The following is a 22,402-nucleotide window of genomic DNA, read 5'->3' on the forward strand; positions in this document are numbered from 1 at the left end:
CAATTAGTTTTATAACTGCACTGTATGAAAAATCATTCTACCAAACCCCTAGAGCATGCAAAGCCAGCCATTATTAGTTGAAACAATGGAGGGCGGGGGGGGGGGGAAAGAAAGCATACCTTGTGGAGAGGGGACCTCATCTCCCAAGCAGTCATCCTCCTGAAACTTCTTAGCTTGACATTCTCTGAAGTCATTTGGGATTCTGCTATGGTCTCTTGCAGCTAGTGACCCTGCCCCATATATTTTGGGTTAACAGTCTCCTCCCCCTGGTCCCTCAGTCTGGTTCTTGGTTCTGTTCAACACTATCTCTACTCCATAATAAGAGTGCACCAAGAATATGGTTAGTTCATCATAAAGGCACAGGTTTTCTTCCAAAACTTCATAGCACTGTTGGCATCACAGAGACTGTTATATTGAACCTTCAGCCTATTTTTTTTTCCCTGGCACAGTTTATTACATCTATGCAATACTCAGCTCAGCCAGGTGTTCAAATATCTGACCATGCATCAAAATGCTTTGGCTAAATTATTGACTGCCACTGGAACCCACATCTTCTGCTTGCCCCAGGTATACATGGGTGTCCAGCTTGGGACTACTACAAACAAGCTGATATAATAATTTCAAGACATGCTCCAGAACGGGCTTGCTAAACAATATAAGTTGATCACAAAGTGGATACTGACAAGAAAGATACTCAACAAGGTTTATGATGTATGCAGCACGTAAGTTAAGGTGCTTCCAAAATACTTCGCTTTTGGGCCAGTAAGAAAAAACACAAAACAAAACAGGAATTTAATTAAATCTGCCACCTAAGCAGTGATCAGTGTATTCTGGAAGGATGGGGGAGGGGACTTTTCACAGATGAGATTACGTCAGCACTTGTCATATACATTGGTACTGCACTGGTGGAGACAGATATTGAGATGCACAAAAATGGTATTTAGCCTTCCATAAAGAAAATACAAATCCAGCAGTGGCAAACACACCTCTATACTGTTGGGAGCAGTAGTATGTGTGGATGAGCTGTGCATTAGAGACATTAAAAGGGATCCTAAAAAGGTTATTAGGATGTCAAATTTGGTCAATGCCATAATAGGTACCTTAAAAAGTATACGATAGCATTAACATCTTACATAGCTATCCAATGTAGCTATGGATGTTCTCATTACCCATGTGAATGTCTAATCTTTTTGAACAGCATAAAGTGGTATGTGGCAAATGTGATAAATTGATCAGACATCACTGAATATAAAGGAAAGTTTTTACAAACAGATTATTCTACAACCCCAGACATCTCAAAAAGGTAGTGACTGAGAGACTTCAAAAGTGGACAAGACATGGGGGGGGGAGGGGAGGAATACAGTAAGAAACAGTTTTGCTTAAGATGTAGAACTCACTGACTATCTAATAGAGCTTTCCCATTTCAAACATCTTTGAAATACCTTTAGAAAATACACTTCTACCCCGCTAGAACGTGACCCAATATAACACGGGTTCGCATATAGCGTGGTAGCAGCAGGGCTTGCTGGCGCTTTAAAGGGCCCAGTGCTCCGGGGAGCCCCGGACCCTTTAAATCACCGCTGCAGCCCTGCCACCGCTACCCCGATATACCGGTGTTTCACCTATAATGCGGTAGGGTTTCTTGGCTCCCCACAACCGCGTTATATTGGGGTAGAGGTGTACATTATTAAATTACAGAATAAACAAGTTGTGATCAGTGAACCATGAGCCGTTCTGGCCAGACTACTGTCTCTAAAGATGTTATCAGTTATTCAAACTGCTGAAATTCAAGGTTTACAATGCCATCTTTTATAAACACTTACCCAGTCAATACTCCATCATCAAAGGTTTCTGTAAAATATACTTCCCCAGTAGGCTCTGGAGTCTTGTACATAACCTAAAGATATTTACACAATATGTACAATGCATGTATTTCAGCAAAAAGTTATAATTCATCATAGCTCGTATGTACATTTATATCTGATGCAAGAAATACAATCAATTGTAATTTTCTGAGAAGTGGTCAGCCACAACTACTTTTAACATATATGGTTTTTTCTAGGTAGTATCTTGACTAGCTTGGGCTTATTATATTTTCTACATTATATTGTTTAAGTTTAAAAAGTTCATGGTAAACTGATTATTTTACCCAGTATAAAATGATGGAATCCATTAGCATGATAGAGACTACTAAACAGACTAAATTATATGGAAGTTCAATATATTCTTAAGTATTAAAAAGGTAGGTGTGTGTGTGTGTGTGTGTGTTCGTTCGGTGCCTACAGATATAGAAAAAAAGTTAAGCACCTATTGGGTACCTATGCACTAATATTTTCTGTGCGTGATGCTTAGCAGCATAAGCTGCTGCATATCTAAAAGAATAAATGGAAGATCGAAGGGCATAATCATTATGCCAAAAATGTGTAAGATGATATCAATAAGGGAAAACATAGGGAGAAGTTAGCGAACTTGCCCTGATCCTCGTCTTCCTACCTATTTCTTTCCTCCACTCAGTGTTGTTTTCTTTCCTATGTGGTTAAGCGGTATATTAGATTTTCATTTTACTATTTGAAAAAGAAACCTCTAGCTGTATTTTGTAAGCATCTCTCTCCCACCCAAAGTATGATGTAATTTACAACAACAACAACGTTTTAAATATATTATCTACAAGAAATTGGCAGAGAGGGAGAGAGAAACAGAAGTCACTGAAACTAAAAAGGTGACCAAAATTGAAACAAGGATAAACCCAAGCAACATTTTCTGCTTTCATTTCCAGAAATACAAGTGAGATTGCAGGATCTAGTACTATTAGGTATCCTAAGAGAAGGAGCTAGGTCCCACCTTAAGCATAAGTGTCAAAGCCTTGAACAAGCTCCCCCCATTGGACACTGACCAGGCTGTTTGGATCCACATACTAGGCCCTTGGGTCACTGAGTGGCTCTAGCCATCTCTGGGGCCAACCTCTCTGGCACACTTCTTGGGCACAAACTATCTGGCACCCCTTAGCCCAGATGCCTTGGGGACCCAAGACTGAGCCCCTTATAACTCCTCAGTAGCTTAAGTACACCCTTTTGAGAGAGCACCACCCTAGTGGGTGTTCTGGTTTACCGTTAATCCTTTCAAAAGGTATGCAACTGTTGAACCAAACAGACGTGGACTTTGGTTTTAGAAATCCTTAGGCAATCACTTGTAGACATCAACAGATGTAAAGAGCCGTACAAAATAATACCTGTACCATTCCCTGACCCAGTCTCTTAACCACTCTTGAGCATTCTTTGGGATTTGGTTAGAGTCTAAGGAGTCCAGGGTCTTCCTCCCTCCCTCCCCCAACACATGGCTTCTCCTGAAGAACATGTAGTCTCCTTTCTGACCCCTCTAGCCAGACACCTTCAACTTGGCATGTCTGGCAGTCAAAAATAGCTTCCCTCTTTCAGGAAACATGCCTCTGTGTTCCTCTCAGCCAAATTTCTCAGCCTCTAGTTTTATAGGGCTGTAACACTTCACCCACTAGAAATGGTCTTAAGGAATTAAGTTCAAGTAGGTAGCAATAGAACAATGAACATGTAAACCAAGTCACATCATTTTCACAAAGCTATAGAAGTTTCCCACATTCTTCATAATAAGGAAAGTAATTTGCCAGATGTGGCAAACCCATTGCAAGCTCTACAATTCATTCAACCATATTCTCATCACTGAGCACCCCCTGACATTGGAAGGCCTGAGTTTCTACTCTGGTAGTTTGGGTTCATACACAAGGTTTGTTGCCACATAGCAACTGTTGTGGAAAATTGACCACACCGTTGATTTTGGATCAGACAGCCTGAGGCTCCTTTATTTTCATGCATGCATGCAGGGAGAGACAGCATGTCCCCATGCAAGGGGTTAACTGCCCTCTCCTTTACAAATTTCATCAAGCTTATAAAGGCTAAAACCTCAAACTATAATTTGATACATTGCCTTATTTGGAATTAACATGTGCAAAACAAGCAAGCTATCCTAATATTTTCCATATTAGGTTTTTCCTGTTATTGTTCTTTGGCAGTTACGTTGGTGGTCTGCCTGTTCTAAGACCCCTCCTTTGCAGTTGCATTGGATAAGGCTCCTGCCACATTCTGGCTGAGCTGGCACATATAGGCCCTCTTTGTTCCTTTCCTCAGTTCCCCTTTCTCTGGTCTCTTCCCCCCCCCCCCCCGGTGCCCCTTGTACAGAAACAAGTTTTGCAGAAGTTCCAACCTTTGCTGTTACATAGCAATTGTTTAGCTATAGGCCTTATAGGCCTTGGGCCTAGCAGGGCAAGGAGTTAACTTCACTATTTAAGCTTTAAGCTTATAAGCAAGGGCTCTTAAACTCTAAGCATATAAGCAAAGGCTAAGCATAAGTGGAGGGGTGGGTAGTTCCCTATCACAACTAAAGAAAAACAACTGAGTGGCTACATGTGATTTGTCAACTACATATATTCACTGTCAAATCTCTGTATTCCTTAGAAGAGTTACCCATTTTGTAAAACTTACGTTTTGGCTGATGTCAACAATAACCTTACCTCTAGAGAAGAGCTGCCTTTGTCAATATCAGTTTCTTGTGAGTTTTTGTCAAAATCCTCCACCTCAACATCCTCATCCTGGATTTCTTCATCATGAATTTCTGCAGTTACTGAGATGATTAACAAGACACCCAAATACAGCCAATCCCACTGTACTTGCATACTGTTTATCTGCAGAATTAATAAGTAAATTGTCACTGCAAAAATATAGTTTACTTCATTAACAGTTATTTGCAGGAAGAGCTACAGGAGAAAAGACATTTAAAGATAATATGGGACAAAGACTGAATATGCATTTTGTTGTTTGCATTTTTTCCAAAAGCTCAACAGTTTTGATAACCCTCAAGAAAGCATTCTGATTAAAATAATTAAATTGTACAATGGAGTTAAAAGGTAGCAACTGTATGACAGTGGAACAGGTTCTCTCTTCCTGTTCCATCCAAGGAACATCAGATATAACTGGTGCATCCAAGATACACTTATCCCCATTACTGGAGGTTTTTAAGAACAGATTAGATAAATGTGTGCCACGGATGTTCTAGGTATACATAATCCTGCCTCAACACAGGGAAAATGGACCAGATGACCTCTTGAAGTCCCTCCAAGTCCTACACATCTATGATTACTTTATAGATACCTCTCAGATGGAGGCCATCTTGGCTGGTGTTAGGCAACTTTTCTATTGTACAGACGACTGCAGAGTTTCACTCTAGTGTACTGGTGTTTGAGAATATCCATCGACTGCCTCAGCAAGATTTAAAAACGTATTTCAACACTTGCTAAAGCTAGTTTTGGGGTACTGCCTTCACTGCACATGTCCACAAGGCCCATGTCCAGCCTCTGTCCAACAAGATGCCACACCATAGCTACTCTTAAAGCCTTCTGGGCTACTCACAAAAGAATGTGTTAGCTTTCCTCCTTTTACTCCTAAACACAAAAACACACACACACACAAAACCCCCTCCTTTGACCTACCATATCAGAAAACTGACCATAACAAAAGAAACAAAAACAAACTCCACTTTGGGAATCTTCAGCTATCACTGAATAAGAAACTGTCCATTTGTGTCTTCTCCTATGGTGTTCTCTAACCTTTCATTATAATGATAGTTTGGATGGAAAACACAAAAGTTTACATCTCTATTAACGAGATGATCATTTTCTGATAATCTACTCAAAGTAACTTTCTCTTCACAGTTCAGTAGCTGGGTCTGCGATTCATAATCAGAGACAAAAACAAACAAAAAAAGTCTCCTTAGCATTATCTCCAATTCTTATCCATCTTATACCTCATTTTAAAAAGCCTCTCCACTGGCAATTGCTCCAAATTCTAAAAATCCACTTGTTAATCCTTCTCTTCCAGCACTCATTAGCCCAAGGACCAAGTCTACTCACCAGATCAAAATGTGTTAGTGCTTCAAGCTCCTGGTCCATCTCCAGCTTGTTAGGTATCTTCAGCTTGGACCCACAGACACCACCCTTCACTCCAAAATTAATACCTCCGACCCACACTCATTGATGTTGATCAGTCTCCTAAACAGTGAGTCGGTTTATACCATTAACCACCCCACACCTCAACAGAATCTTCTGCCATCTCAGCAGAAGTTCCCCTTACCTTCCAGGGCAGATAAAAATCAATTATTTTTTTTAATTTAAATTGGAGTTTTTGATAAAATGCTTTTTGTGGAAAAAAAAATCTAAAGATATCTTTGAGCTATAATGCAACTCATCATGGAATAGGGATTATAAATTCTAATTCTATAGTATGAGACAATATATTCATGTAATGTTTAAGAAAAGTTTTGTAAATGAGTTCCAACAGTTCATGGATTAGGGACCCAATCTTATTGGGTTCCAGGGGCTTCTGTATAGATTTAGGTTAATCTTTCTATTTACCCAACGGGACACAATGCTCAGTCTAGAAGATACCATCAGAGATGCTTAGTTTTGCAGTTCTCAGACTCTGGATTTGTGTCTCCAGAGATAACATGCTTGTTAACAGCAAAAATGTTTTTAAAATAAGATATAGAGGTGAGAAACAACAGATCTCAACCTTATTGTCCCTCTTCAAATTTGTGTACACAGAGTCAATCCCTTACCTCTCTCTAAAAGTGGAAAGTTTCAAAAAGTTCAATGAGCAGAAGATTGTTGGGGATGGAATAGATCTGAACAAGGAGAAAACTCTGGAGATAAATGTGAGAAGGGAGGGACAAGCAGTAGAAACAAAAGGGAAACCATTTGAGCAGCATATTCCATAAGTCTTGAGGTCTTTCTGAGTGTAGCCTTCATTGATTTGAGATCTTCCACTGCATTCTCTTACTAGAAGGGAAAACCTATAAATGGCAACAGGCCATAAGAGACCTACTTTGGGAATATTTTAATGAAGTTCCTCTACCTGTGGCTAAGACAGGCATACGTGCAAAATGCAAACAGTGCAACAAAGAAATGCAAGGCCTGGTTGCCCGAATGAAACAACACCATGAGAAGTGTTTCTTCTCAGGAGGAAGCTGTGTTGAAGATGATAAAAGGAACATGTATGAACATGCAGGATCATCAAGTAGGTAAACTTTTATTTCATACTTCTTTCTTAAGGCCTGCCTGTCTTCCTTCTTGAAAACTCATGTATGAGCAAAAAATATAGTTGTTACTCTATGGTACTATCATTTTAGACACAGTTGTGATAAATGAATAGCTGAAATAAGCAGATCTTCCTTTTACAAATTCACCTTTAAAGTAGTATTGAGTGTCAATGAATGCAATGAGGAATACTAAATGAGCAGTATGGTAATAATAATTAAATAACTGCACTGACTTATTTTGCTTAGGAGAATCCATCCCCAACATACAGGATTCTGAAGACTATCCACCTTCTAGATCACCATCATTTTCTATATTTTGAGTTATCTGCCAATGATAATTTTCAGTCACATCATGTACGTCACATAGCCACAGTATGTCACCTGTAGCAAAAAGAAAAAAAAAAATCATCCAGAAATAACCACAGATAAGTTTGTGATAAGAACCAGCAGATTACAAAAAAATGGTAATTGATGAAAAAAAATGCCTGGTTTGTTTATGCAACTCTCCTTTCTTTATGATTGAGAACTGACACTTTGTTAACATGGTTCAGTCATTAAGACCAGGATACAGTCCACCCAACAGAGCAGATGTCGCAGGCAAATTGCGGAATAAAACGTATGAAAGAGAAATTGAGCAGTGTGCAAAAGGTCTAGAGGGTGAAATTGTTAACCTGAGTCTTGATGGGTGGAGCAACATCCATAATGATCCTATTCTATGTGTTTGTATGACAACAGAAAAAGGGAACGTCTTCCTTACAGAAACAATTGATACTTGTAAGTATTCTGTGTGCGCGCATTTCCTGATGTAGCAGCAGAAAAAACTATAACAAACTGGAGAGAAAAAAAATAAAAGATTCAACTGTCTGGTACGCAGCTTGGTCTCAGACAATGCTGCAAATGTATCCAAGATGAGAAGAAATTTAGAAGAGAGAGTCAAGTTAATAACATATGGTTGCAGTGCTCATTTGGTGCACCTCCTAGCCAAAGACTTCAGTGTTCCAGAAATAAAGGCTAATGTTGAAATTGACAAATACTTCTGTAACACTCACTTTGCAGTAGCTGTTCTGAAAAAAAGTGGGAGGAACCAAGCTAACTCTCCCATTGCACATCTTGTGTAACTCAGTAGTGGACTGTTTTGAGCACTATATCAAGAACTGGCCTAATCTGCTGACAGTTTGTGAACAAAATCGTGAAAAAAAAATAAATGGCACTGTCACAGCCAAAGTTCTCAACACTGGGCTTAAAAGAAATGTTGAACACATGCTGAGTACTCTGAAGCCTATTTCTGTAGCCTTGAACAAAATGCAGGGAAATAGCTGTTTTATTGCTGATGCTGTTGAAATCTGGAAGGAACTGATTGAGATCTTGAAGAGAGAAAAATATGCAATGAGAGAGTTAAATTACAAGCATTAAAAAAATGAATGGGACAAGTACTATCTCCAGCTCATTTTCTTGCAAATATTCTCAATACTCGGTACTGGGTCAAACCTTAACTGCTGAAGAAGAGAACTTCCGGCAATCATCCCTCCATAATGCCAATTATAATAAACTTCAGAGCTAAAGGTGAACCATTCAAGAAATATATGTTTGCTCATGTTTTAAAGAAAGTCACACCAATGAACTGGTGGAAGTCACTTAAGCACTTGGATTCAGAGACTGATGAACTTGATAATCTCACTTCTAACAGGAGTAGCTTCTTCTGCTGGTGTAGAAAGAATATTTTCTTCCTTTGGACTAATTTATTCCAAATTGAGAAATCGTTTGGGACCTGAAAAACCAGGAAAGCTTGTTTTTCTTTTCCAGATTATGAACAAACAGGAAAACGAAGGTGAAGACGACTGAGTTCGCTGCAGAAGCCATTATTTTCAGTTTCTCTTGTTGACCTAGTCAATTTGATTTTTTTTTTTTAATATTTAACTATTTTACTTAAACAATTTTAACAGAAACTAAACTTTTTTTTAAATCAGGTTAACTAAATTCAAATGCTTGTTTTGTTAAACTATTATATGTTTGCTGTTGAAGAAAAAAATCCAAAAATACATAAAAATGTCTGTCTGGTGATGTTCTCCTCCTAATACAGCATGGCAAGAAAATCCTCCAAATAGTAATGATTAAACTGTTGAATTGGAGATAGCTCACCTCCCAATGACTTCATAAATATCTGCTTCAATTACCTTGGTAAAATGAAATAATCAAACAGTAATTCGTTTCAGATTAGTTTTACAGCTATATCAGAAAAAGTTTTCAAAATAAATCACTTTAAAAAATGTATAGTGTGTACCTTCTAAACTGAAAGCTACATCTATCTGAGTTGTGAAGAATATGTATTAAGGTTATAACAACCAATAAGAATGCACTTTTAATGTAGAAATCCAGAAATCGAGTCTCCCTGACTAGTGATTTAAATCAATTAGATTCAAGTGAAATTCACCCTGGTTGGAAGGTGTGTACTTACTGAGACAGTGGACTGCGGAAAAGAAGAGGGATTGGAGGGCCTCGTGGTTGAGATAGCTGAAAACTGCCCTGTAAACCTGGATTCTATCCCTGCCTCTGCCAGAGTTCCTATGTAATGCTAAGCAAATCACTTAAACTAAACTTTTCAGATATGGTCAATAATTGTGTGTTTGTTATTTTCTGGATGCCCAACTTGAAACTTAGGGGTCTGATTTGCAGAAGTGCTGTGTGCTTACAGCTGAGACTGTAGTAAATGAGTGCAATTCCTCCTATTCAAGCACAACTCTATCACGTTAAGTACTCTGGAAAAAAAAAATCAGGTCCTAGGCAGCTCAACATGGGCACCCAAAGTCTGTGGATACTTCTAGCTTTAATATGCGTGCCTCAAATCCCCATCTATAAAACCAGGGATAATGGCACCCCCCCACCTCACATAAGTTTTGAGAAGGTGAATTAATGTTTGAGGAATAAGTACAATAGACTTATTAAGAGAGGAAAGCCCACAAGCAAAATGCATAGCAGGGTTTGAATAGAGAGCAGTAAATATGATCTAGGGACATTACTCAATCACCAACTGGTTCAGTTTCTATTAAAATCTCTGAAATGGTCTATAACCAGACCACAGATAAGGATTTGGGAAAGTTCAAGTTGGAAGGCAACTTGGGTGAAAGTGATCATGAAACAGTAAGAAAGGGAATAAGTGAGCAGCAGCAGAAGAGCTGACCTCAAAAAAAGCAGACTAACAAATTCAAAGAGAACTGGTAGGCAAGATCCCATAGGAAGAACATTTAACAGAAAAGAATTCAGGAGGCCTTACAGTTTCTCAGCAAAACAATATTAAAAAGGCACAAACCGCAGCAAGCTATCCCAATGCAAAGGTAAGATAGAAAGGATAGCAGAGGCCAATATGGGTGCATGGGGTGGGTTTTTTTTTAACCTGACCAGAAAAATAAAAAAAGAATCCTATGAAAAGTGGACACAGGGACAAACTGTTAACAATAAGTACAAAAGAACAGCACGATCATGTAGCGACAAAATCAGAAACTCTAAGGCACAGAATGAGTTGCATCTAGTAAGAGACAAAAAGATTCTAATACATTTGGAGTAAGAGAGACAAAGGAGAGAGTTGATCCATTATTAGTGGGGAAGAAGGGCTAACAAAGGACACCAAAGAGGCTAAGGTGTTTTAATTACTGTTTTGCGTCACTAAAAGGTTAATTGTGATTAGATGCTTAACAATTAATAAGAGCAACAATGGAGAAGGAACACAAGCCAGAATAGGTAAAGAACAGGTTAAAGAATATTTAAGACAAGTTATATGCCCTCAAGTCAGCAGGGCCTGATGAAATTCACCCTAGGGTACGTAAGGAACTAGCTGAAGCAATCACTGAACCATTAGCAATTATCTTCGAGAACTCTTGGAGGACAGGTAAAGTCCCAGAGGACTGGAGAAGGGCAAACATAGAACCTATCTTTAAAAAGAGGAACAGAGCACCTGGGGAATTAGAGACCTGGCCGCTTAATTTTGATGCCTCAGAACATACTGGAACAAATTAAACAAATTGTAAGCACCTAGAGGACAATAGGGTGATCTGGAATAGCCAACATGGATTTGTCAAAAACAAATCATGCCAAACCAACCTAATTTCCTTCTTTAACAGTGTAATTTCCCTACTGGATGGGGGAAAGTAGCAGACGCGATACATCTTGACAGTCCCTCATGACAGCCTCATAACCAAACTAGGAAAACTTGGTCTAAACAAAGTTACTATAAAGTGGTTGCAAAAGGGGAAGGATTCCAGGCTGTATTAACAGGAACGTCACCTGTAAGACAAGGGAGGTAATTGTTCTGCTCTACTTGGCACTGGTGAGGCTGCATCTGGAGTAATATGTCCAGTTTTGAGCATCATGCTTTGAGAAAGATGTGGACAAATTGGAGGGAGAAAGAGAGAGACATCCGTACTCCCCCGCCCCTGAGGAGCATGAAGAAAAAGACTAAATATACCCATTTTTTAAAACCTGAGTAAAGTAGATGAGGGGGGAGGGGGGAAAGAGACCAGATAGCAATCTTCAAATGTGTTAAAGGCTGTTGTGAAGAGGATGCTGATTAATTGTTCTCCATGTCCATTGAGGGCAGGATACACTGATTCCTTCTTCATCTGCAGCAAGGGAGATTGAGTAAATAGGAAAATTTTCTAACTATAATGCTAGTTAGGCACTAGAACAGGTTATCTAAGGAGGTTGTGGAATCCCCATTATTAAAGGTTTTTGTTCCCCAGGGTGAAGCTTCCTGGGGGTACCCAAGATTGCAAGGCACCTTGCTACCACCTGTCCTTAGCATGAAGGAGCCTAATCTGTGCCTGCTGAGGGCCAGCACCCCAAACCCATCAACCACAGGGAACACAAGTACTCCTCTCCAGAGCTACACAAGCCCCACTCGTTCTCTACAGGTTAGTGATAGGCACACTCCAATCCCCAAGTATCCCCCAGGTCCACTGCTTCCAAAGTAGTAGCTTATTTTCCCTTCAGTTGACCACTCTGTTTATGTGTTAGGGAAAACAAGATTAACTAAGGAGAGATTTCAAAGACAACAAATAGAAATACTGGAAACAAATGGTTACACAAAATAAAATCATAACATACATTCTAGAACCTAGACTTATCTAGTTACTGTTTTACAGTATTGCTCAATGTTTTTCAGCCAGGAACACTGTGATCCTTCCCCCTCATGAAACACACACACACACACACAGCTTGTCTCCTCACTTTGCACCACAGTTTATACCCAAAAAATCCATTGTCTTTAGTTATAAACCAGATGCCCACTGCTGTAGTATCTCCCCACAGATCTCCTCTTATGTGAGTTCACAATTTTTTCCATTAGCACTAGGCTCCCTAAGACAGATGTATAGTGTGTCTCACAACGTAAAGTGACCAGTTAGAGAGTTTACTGCCCCCTGCCTGCTTCCTGATGACTTGTGTCAAGGCTGATTCCCCACTCTGGCACTTCAAATGCAGAAAGTGGGGGCCTGCAAGGATTCTTAAAATTAATATTGGCCACTCCAGGCTGGTATTAAACTCCAAAAGGTCACAGCTTCTCTCTGACCTTCGACAGGTAGATGCTGCCACTGCTCAAGTACAAACCTCCCTCCTTTTGAGAGCCCAGGAAGGAACACTTGGTAATTCCTTCCTGTGGGGTACCCTCAAGCCCTTTCACCCCACCACCCCTGCTTTCCCAGGAAGGGCTGAGGGAGGGGGAGGGGGAAGGAGATCAGCTGTTGCCACCAGCTAATTAAACATGCACAAATGTCTTGGGGACATAAAAATCCAATCTGGTTCTTTAAAAAGGGTAAATTTTATTAAACCCCAAAAGAAAGGAAAGACACTTGGAACTTAGGTTTTTTGCTAGATCTTAAGAGAACAATTACAGAATTTAAGCATCAAGATAGCTCTCGAGTTCAGCTTAAAGGTTACAAGGAAAACAAGGGCATCTGGGATTAGCACAGAGGAGTCTACAAGCCAGTAAGAAATAAAAGAAATAACCCTAATCACATCTTCCTAGACATTTCCTGATTATTTACATATCCAGAACAGAAAGTTCCCCCTCCCCCCCATTTTAAAAGTTCTAGCCCTCCCCATTGGCTCTTTTGGTCAGGTGCCCACTCCCTTTCTTTTACTTGGGGGACTTTTTAAAACCCTGTACAGGTAAAGCAAGCAGAGAACAGCCACCAAGAGGGACTTTAAAGCTAACTGGCTGGGTGTCCATAAAAGGGAGCTACCCCACCTCCATTTATCACAACCTGTTTTAAGTTACATACCTTATGAACACAGTTTAAATTATAAATAAATTACTCAAATATCATCCAAACATATTGGTTGACAATCATTGCAAAATTTAAGTTACTGGCTCTTATTAGAGACCTTGCCTGCCAAACCATTATATAAATACCTGAGCCAGGGGATCTCTGTAAACCCTTATGTACCCCTTATGGCCACTGCTAGCTGGCATCAAGGGGTCCCTGGATCACACCGATGTAGGTACTTACAGGGCTTTGTTCAATAATATTTGCAATTCCTTCAAACACCACAAGAGTGATATTCCTTCCTTAGTTGAGAAGTCTTTGGTTCTTTTAGTTTCATTTGATATAAATGAAGCAAGCAAATAAAATTAAGGTTATAAAAAAATTTGAGAACTTTATTTTTAAACTTATATTTGATATTTCTTCCCTTCCAGGGAATGTATCTTCTTGCTAATTCCCATAGGTAGCATCCAGACCGGCACATGCCCATGTATGAGAAACAGAAGATTTCTTGCAATTTCTATTTCTCATAATGGAGGATATCCACTGATTTGCAGATTTTCCACATATATAATATAGAATTAAGACTTCCATAATCTATAAAGGTATTATGTTTTATGTAGTTTCAGTTTTGGAAGTCATTTCCTGTGGAGAGACTGTAGTACTACCGGAGAGATGAAAAATTCTACAGCCTAAACTGCCTCCACTAAGGTGGTATGAGCAGGAATAAATCATAAGTATCATCCAGACCCTCTTTATTACAAGAAATAAAAGAGTTACAGGTAAGGAAATTGTTTCAAGACAACTTCAAAAGTAGGGTTTTATAAAAAAAGAGAAAAAGACTGTTGTGAGGCACCTCCTCAGACTATTCCAGTCCAGATCCACAAAGATCTCCTTTTTCTGTTGAAGGTAAAGAGACCATGAGGGAAAAGTGATGTTATTTTTACCACTCTTAGATTTTCTGCCTACTCTTCTCTTTTTAGGAGTGGAGATGGAAGAAAAAGTTAAGAGGAATTTCAAAAACATCTTGATAACTCTACTTAACGATAGAGACTGCTCTGGGTGGTAATGGCTCCTAATGTCATCATATAATCGTTGGATTACCCAACCAATAAGTAAGAGTGTACTAATAGAAGAGAGGTCTTCAACAGTATCCAGGGATTAAGATACAACGGCAAAGAAACTGGTCTGATCTGGGTAATATAAACTCATTTAACCACTTTAACAAACCAAAGTTTGTTCTGTAAAGCCTCCAAGACATTACAGTGCTTGCCTTCTGCATCCCCAACCCCTGTATGCTAGTCATTAATGGGAGTTCTGCTGAGAACAGATTAACAGTAATCTCCTATACCCATCTTTTACCTGAAGTCCCCATATGTCATCTGTGGGAGGTATGGTGGGAAGAAGAGTTCCATTCATGGCTTCTCAATTGTTTATGAGATGTGATTGGTTTTTTAGATGTCTTTTGGAGTTTTGGGGGAGGGGGTTTTGCAGCTGTATACAATATATGTAGATTGCAGTAGCACCCAAGATGTATCAAACCAAATCACTGAGGAAGAGTCTCTGTAACACAAAGAACATACATCTAGAAAATCCAAGACTGCTCCACAGATTTATAAGAGATTTAACCTCATTTCTGTATTCCTGTCAACCACAGTGCACTGACAAGTCTGATGCTAGAAGAACTTGAAATTATGGTTTTCTTTGTAATTTCTATAGGTAAGTCCTATCCATCTGCCCAAAAGATTAAATCTTGTGGAGAAAAGTGATACAGGTAAGGCCTAAATCGGCCAGAAAACCCGGGGGAAGCTTCTAAGAGAGCAGTGGCAGAACTTTCATTCAAGACAATGTTCTGTTCTGTTCCAGCTGACTCCAGAGTGGGAATGACACAATCCTATTACTGAGAATGGTGAGAAATACTTTAGCCTTATACATTGTTCCAGTATGCTTTATAAGAATTAGTCATCACTGTAAACAAAAAAAAGATTTCCTCTAAGCAAATGAAAGGAGATATCCCCAATGCTAATCATACAGAAGCCTGCCCTTTCCACATGCAACAAGCTTAATGAACTGTTGCATATGCTACCTCTCTCTCCAGCAATATTACTACACTTGTATAATAACCTTAGGAAAAGAGACTACAGCACACAATAGAATGTTTGGCACCTCACAGCAAAAGAAATGTAATCTCTACTGCAAGGAGTTTACAAACTAGTGTCTGATACACCTCTACCTCGATACAACACTGTCCTCGGGAGCCAAATTTTTTTTACCATGTTATAGGTGAAACCACGTTACATCGAACTTGCTTTGATCCACTGGAGTGTGCAGCATCGTCCCCCGGAGCACTGCTTTACCATGTTACATCCGAATTCGTGTTATATCTGGTTGCGTTATATCGAGGTAGAGGTGTATTAGCCAAACTGAAAAGCAAGACAGCCAGGGAGAACCATAGGGAAAAGAGGAAGAACAGAGGCATCATCCATATGATTATGCAATTATTCAGCAGGACTAGTGCACAACATAAGACAGACAAAAAAAACCCGCTCAGACAAATACAAAAATAGGTGACTTATTCAGCTAGTCTCTTGCAGGCATTGCAGAAGAACTGGATCCAGCTCAGGAAGGGAATTCCAGATCTAAGGGAGGGACATAGAAGCAACTGAGTGTTGACACAGTGGTGGAATACTAAGAAACAGGGCATCAGAGTTAGTATCTTTGGTGGAATGAAGTAAATAGGGGTGATGTAATAAGAGACAAGTCTGGATAAGAAGAAAGTGGCAGAGTTATGCAGGGCCCTGAAGATTAGTGCAAGAAGTTCAAATTTACTGCGAGGGATATGGAAAGCCAGTAGAGAGATTCAGAGAAGGGATATTAACTGAATAAAGTTTGATGGAAAAATATACTTGATGTTTTCTATAACAAGCAAGCTCCAATTCTGGACTTCCCAATTATATCAAGCTGAAAATACAGTTGCAAAGACAAAGAAATTAAAATGAAACCCAAAATGTAAAGCCAAAACTATTTTAATATCAGGTCACCCCAAATTACTGATGTTCATTAGATACACGTAAAAGAATGTTATACTGATTGCCAGTTGCCAAGAAAATACTGTCTAGAAGTTCTTTTAAGGGGAAAAGGAAAGTTAGTACAGGTGGCGGCTTTGCTTGGAAAGGAAAAGGGATAGGTTCCTTCAAGTAAACAGCAAGGAAGAGAGAAAGAGGTTAGCTTTAAGGCTTAGCTCTCCCTCCCAAAGACTAAGCAGATCATGCTGTGGATTTGACCAAAAAGAAGCTACCTGGGGTGAAATCCTGGTCCATCGACTTCATTAAGGTCAGAATTTCACCCTTGATGTTTATTACTTTGTGTGGCAACTATGCTGGAGAAAGAACAATTGATGAGAAAGCTACCTTGAGCTAAGTCTGTAGCTTGTTAAGTTAGGTCTTGGGCATTAGAAAGCGTATTTTTACTTTTGTTTGTAACCCATGCTACTTTCAGTCTGTTATAATTAGTATCACTTAACCTTTGGTTTATTTTTATTACAATACAACTCTGTGCTGTGTTTGAATTGAAGTGATTGTTAGCTCCAGTTAAAATAATAAACTATGCTTGTGTCTTTTACAGGAGCAATGGACTTTAGTTCCCTGAGTATTCCAGGAGAGGACTGGACTCTTCATGGCAGACAGTTTTGAGGAAATTCAGGAGTTGGGGTCCTCCTCCAAGTAGTGACTAAGGCTGGTGGAGGCAAGGGTGGGGCTGTGGTGTTGCAGACAGGCTGCTGGGGTCAGAGCACTGAATCAGGGCTTTACAGCACACACAGTTACCAAACCACGTGCTTGTCTGTGGGCTGGTGGCATCTGAGCTCTGAGCCACAAGCAGCAGAATATTTAAGACACCCAGGATTATAGGACAGGGAGTGACAACTCCTTACTGGGATGGGTTGAACCCCAAAATATTACACGAGAGCTTCCTCAGTGTAACTGTAACAAGAACAGATTTAGTGCAGCTAACAAGTAAGATTTTAAAGATATATTCTAGATAGATATCTGTGTTTAAAGCTACACACAAATCAAGGCAAGCACATGTTCAGAATCAAGACGCTCTATCCGGCCCATGTAACACACCCCACAAATCCAGGGTCTACATGGTGACAAAGACCCATCACCCTGTCCTTAAGGAGGGCACATTCCAAGGTAGTGCAACCTTCCCCCAGAGATCTGACTGCAGCACATGCACAAGAGCAGCTAAAACCAGAGTCCCAGAGTCTGACTGACCCTAACCAACAGAAACCAGCCAGTTAGGTACAATTAGCTACAACTTTCCCTGTAAGGCAGATAATTAGGGGGCCTGCTTATTTTTATACCCGCCCTAGCTATAAAGCTGCTGCTGTCCATCCCCCGCCCCCATACGGAGCTAATTGCTGTTGTTTTCTCTGGCTGGTCCCACTAGGTCGCAGAGCAGCTCTAGGGAGAGGCGGGCAGGCGCTGCCGAGGAGGGCAGGGCGCGCTCTGTCGGGGCAGTTCGAACGAAATCAGGCGTCAGCTTGGAGGTTAGAGCTACTACGCTGAACGGAGGGGGCACAAGACTGAGCGCGTTGCCGGGGAACCCCGTGGCCAGCAGGGAACGCGCTCCGCCCTCAGCTGGCGCTTGGAATCCTCATACCATTGACATTCTAACGGTAAAATAACGGCCCCACCCGCATGCCGAAGGGTCACCGGCAGGGTGGGGGAGGGTCGGCAGGAGAGCAGTCACCTCTCCCGACTGCCTCCGCGCAGCCCCTGCCTGAGGGCCGCCTCCCACTGACGGTTGCTCCAGGGAGCAGCTTCCCCAGCGCCGCCACTCGCCCGCAGACTGCGGAGCGAGACCCGGGCACGGCTCCACTCCGGTCCCGCGCGGTGACGCTCCTAGCCCCAAGCCACTACAGAGCGAACGAGACCGGAAGCAGCTCGCCCAGCGTGGCTCGGAGACGTTTAGCCGCGCCCGGGAAGACAATTACCGGCAAGATAGATGGTCCCGTCTGCCTCTCTCCGGTAAAACCAGGCGGTGTCACCCAGCGCATCACCCACCTTGAACTGCGCATGCGTTACTGCCCTCCAAGGGATGCCGGCGCTGAAGAGCAGGTGTTGCCGCGCAGCCCGAGCCAATCCCCGCGCACGCTCGGAACAGATCGAGCGAATCACAACTCGGGACCATGTCCGCGCAACTCCCTGGCTGCATACTCCCTGTCCGAGCCAATCACGGCTCAGTCCGCAGCGCCCAGCACGTGCTGGTTAGGCCAATCACAATCAGCCCCCAGGGCACTGCTCGTGGCCCTGCGTACACAGGTACATAAGACTGGCCATACTGGGTCAGACTAAAGGTCCAGCTAGGCCAGTATCCTGTCTGCTGACAGTAGCCAGTGCCCTGGAGGGAGTGAGCCTAACAGGTAATGATCAAGTGATCTCGCTCCTGCCATCCATCTCCACCCTCTGACAAACAGAGGCTAGGGACACCTAGTCCTTACCCATCCTGGCTAATAGCCATTTATGGACTTAACCTCCATGAATGTATCTAGTTCTCTTTTAAACCCTGTTATAGGCCTAGCCTTCACAACCGCCTCAGGCAAGGAGTTCCAACAAGGAGTTGACTGTGTGAAGAAGAACTGCTCAGCCTATGGTGCCAGATTTAGTGGCCAGTCCCCATGTGGGAGCTGGGAAACAGTTACCAGTTTGCTGCAGCCCCACTTCCTAGCCAGGGCAAGGAAGAGGCCCTGAGCTCAGTCCCATGGCTTGACACACTTCACCCAGCACAAAGTGTCAGCACTTGCCATGGCTCTGGCTCTATAGTTAAGGCTGTTCCAATAGCAGGGATTCAGCCTTCTATGCATGGAAAATACAACCTGTCCTCCCTACACTTACAGCGTGTGCACTGGAGACTGGATTCCTGAAAATGTACTAGAAAATCCATTTGCCTCTGAGCTGCAGAAGAATTACAAACTGCTGGGTTCTTTGAGATCTTTAGCATCTGGCAGTCTTTACAATGTTCCATTTGTAAGATCAGTCTGAACAAACACAGACTTGTCTAACTTGCCATAGAGTTAAAATCAACCGAAATCTGATGGGTAGGTTATATTTGAAAGAAGAGGTTGTAATTAAAACTAATATTAATTATTGTTGTATCTGATTGATGTGATCAAATAGGCTAAGGCAGTTTAGAGGGGACATTGTGATAGAAATAAAGCAACCACTCACCATCCTCTACAGCTATTTTTTTGTGCAACAACTTTATTGGTTATAATGAGACAAGGTGGGTGACGTATCTTTTCCTGGACCAGCTTCTGTTGGTGAAAGAGACAAACTTTTGAGTTATACAGAGCTCTTCTGGTCTGGGAAAGGTATTCAGAGCTAAATACAAAGTGGAACAGGTAAGGAATTAACATATGTTGCCCAAGACATTTAATAGGAAATGGGCAGCAAGGAGGACCAAGGAGAATGAGTGGATTACAGATTGTGGTAATGAGCCATAAATCCAGCATCTTTATTAAATCCATGATTTTTGGTGTCTAGTAGAGTTATGAATTTAAGTTTCCAGGCTTGTCTTTTGATGGTGTTATGCGAGTTTCATTTCAGAGCAAGGACAAAAATGTCAGATTTGGAGTGATGGTTTTATGAAAAGTGTTCACTCGTAGGTGATATTTTGTTTTTGTCTTATTTTTCTGTGTGAGTTCATTCAAGAGCATAGCAAATGTCTCATTTCATCTACATAGTTGTTATTGGGGCATTTACACACTGGATGACATGAGATGTGCTAACAGGCATGGATTTTGAAAGCTGTGTTGTTAGGATTATAACAGTGAAGCAATGTCTGCAGGTTTGCATCAATTGTTCTGGCTGGGTCTGGTGCTGCTTTGAGTTGGTGTATGGGGACCTTCTGACAATGATGTTGGGGAGCTGTTTGAAGACTAGAAGAGGGGGGGGGTTCAGGAAAGATTTCTTCCAAGATGTGGTTTCCATCAGTTGTACTTGTTTAGTGATTCCTTAGAGAGGTTCAAGGATGGGGTGATAAGTGACAACTAGGGGCATCTGGTCAGAGGTTTGTTTTTTTTCTTGTATGAAGTAGATTCTCCTGGGGTATTTAGGTGGCCCCTTACATGATGCAGTCTACTTTCTGGTGGAGTGTCCTTGTTTGATAGAGGTGGGTTTCAGGTGTGTTAAGGTGTGTATTCCAGACTTTCTCCTTGGAGTTTATTCTGTGGTATCTGAAGGCCTGGCACCTGCAGATAACTGATTTCTTGGTGTGGTTACTGGATCTGTGAAGTTAACTGGTGATCTGTGAGTTTCTCATATATAGCTGTCATAACTGAAGCTGATTATGGGTTCAGGAAGTTGATGCTGGTGAGGGAGTGTTGCAGTTACTCAACTGCATGAGAGACGCAGGACATGTTTTCCAGAGTTCTCACTGGTAGGTTACTTGACCCATTGTCACTGCTCTTTGAAGATTTTATAGCTATAGACCATCTTGGGCATGTTTGTCTATAAAACTCATAATAAAATGTTAAACTAAAGACATTTCCGGACCAAATTAAAGAAAATTAAAATGGGGTTATGATGGAGAGTGTTTCAATAACTTAAGGATAAAAATCACTGCAGAAGTGTTGAAATTGTAGCAATCTTCGTGGAACTTGGGAGGAGCACAGTTTTCAGGAGGGAAGCTTCACGCTGTATGCATATGGTTTTGATAGCTGCAGTTGTAGCAACTCTGTAATAGTTCTTTTAATAAAGAGTTTAGTTTTAGAAACATGTTTTTACCCAGCATGTGGTACTTGAAACAGTAATGAACCCAAAGCCAAGCATTATAAACCTGGGAAAATTCAGAGTTAAGATTACATACCAAAATGTTAAGGTAAGAAATCCACAATTATGGCACAACCTTAATATTGCCCAGTGGTGATGCCACAAGGAAAAACATAGGAGAATGTCTTTAATTTTTTAAAAACTAATCTGGGTTCACAAATATTAAAATGCCTTAAATACTGTAGGCTATTGTATTGTGTCACTATACAGCATAGTTAAGATTGTTTAGGTATCTTGGTATATAGGACTATGAGCTAGTGGTTAAGGGCATGCTCTTGGGGGAAGAGGCAGTTTATGAAGAAGCTCTAGAATTCAAAGGTTACATTCCATCATATTGAGACATAGTTGAGTTGATGGAAAACAGAAATCCCTTCCTGAAAAAAAAAATTGAAAAAAATAGTTGTCCTGAAATTTTTCCAAGGAGATTTCCAGAAAAATTCCATGTCAGGAGATGAGAAGCTAAGGCCTGGTCTACACTAGGACTTTAATTCGAATTTAGCAGCGTTAATTCGAACTAACCGCTCAACCGTCCACACCAGGAAGCCATTTAATTCGAACTAGAGGGCTCTTTAGTTCGAATTTGGTACTCCACCCTGGCAGGTGGAGTAACGCTAAATTCGACATGGCTAGCTCGAATTAGGCTAGGTGTGGATGCAAATCGAACTTAGTAGCTCCGGGAGCTATCCCACAGTGCACCACTCTGTTGACGCTCTGGACAGCAGTCCGAGCTTGGATTCTCTGACCAGCCACACAGGAAATGACCCGGGAAAATTTGAATTCATTTTCCTGTCTGGGCACTTTGAATCTGACGTCCTGGCTGGACATCGGGGCGAGCTCCGCAGCACCTGCAACGATGCAGAGCTCTCCAGCAGAGGAGTCCGGCCAATCCAAGAATAGAAAGAGGTCCCCAGCATGGACAGACTGGGAAGTCCTGGATCTGATTGGTGTGTGGGGCGAGGAGTCTGTGCTGTCGGAGCTGCGCTCCAGCAAGCAGAATGCAAAGACCTTCGAGAAGGTCTCCAAAGCAATGATAGAGAAAGGATACAGCCGGGATGCAATGCAGTGCCCCGTGAAAATCAAGGACCTGAGACAAGGCTACCAAAAAGTCAGAGCGGCAAACGGACGCTCCGGAGCCCAGCCCCAGACATGCCGCTTCTACGAGGCACTGCATGCCATTCTAGGTGGGTCTGCCACCAC

At 41.3% G+C, this 22,402-nt stretch overlaps 1 protein-coding gene across 6 annotated transcripts in view; it reads right to left on the reverse strand.

Annotated features, from left to right (window-relative positions):
* CLGN (calmegin) overlaps positions 1–18,571 on the reverse strand; it is a 63,972-nt gene extending 45,401 nt beyond the window's left edge. For 4 of the 6 annotated variants that reach the window (XM_045019626.1, XM_045019627.1, XM_045019629.1 and 1 more), the window contains exons 1-3: positions 18,370–18,519; positions 4,541–4,711; positions 1,824–1,897 (exon numbers count right to left, since the gene is read on the reverse strand). In XM_045019626.1, coding sequence (XP_044875561.1) covers positions 1,824–1,897; positions 4,541–4,711; positions 18,370–18,453 — 329 coding nt within the window. In that variant the 5' untranslated portion in view covers positions 18,454–18,519. Of the gene's footprint in view, positions 1–1,823; positions 1,898–4,540; positions 4,712–18,125; positions 18,344–18,369 lie in introns of those variants that run through there. The other 2 variants (XM_045019632.1, XM_045019630.1) reach the window with 2 other exon arrangements.
* Positions 18,572–22,402: the final 3,831 nt, after the last annotated feature.

Source organism: Mauremys mutica, chromosome 5 (assembly GCF_020497125.1).
Source record: "Mauremys mutica isolate MM-2020 ecotype Southern chromosome 5, ASM2049712v1, whole genome shotgun sequence".
NCBI classification, from domain to species: domain Eukaryota; kingdom Metazoa; phylum Chordata; order Testudines; family Geoemydidae; genus Mauremys; species Mauremys mutica.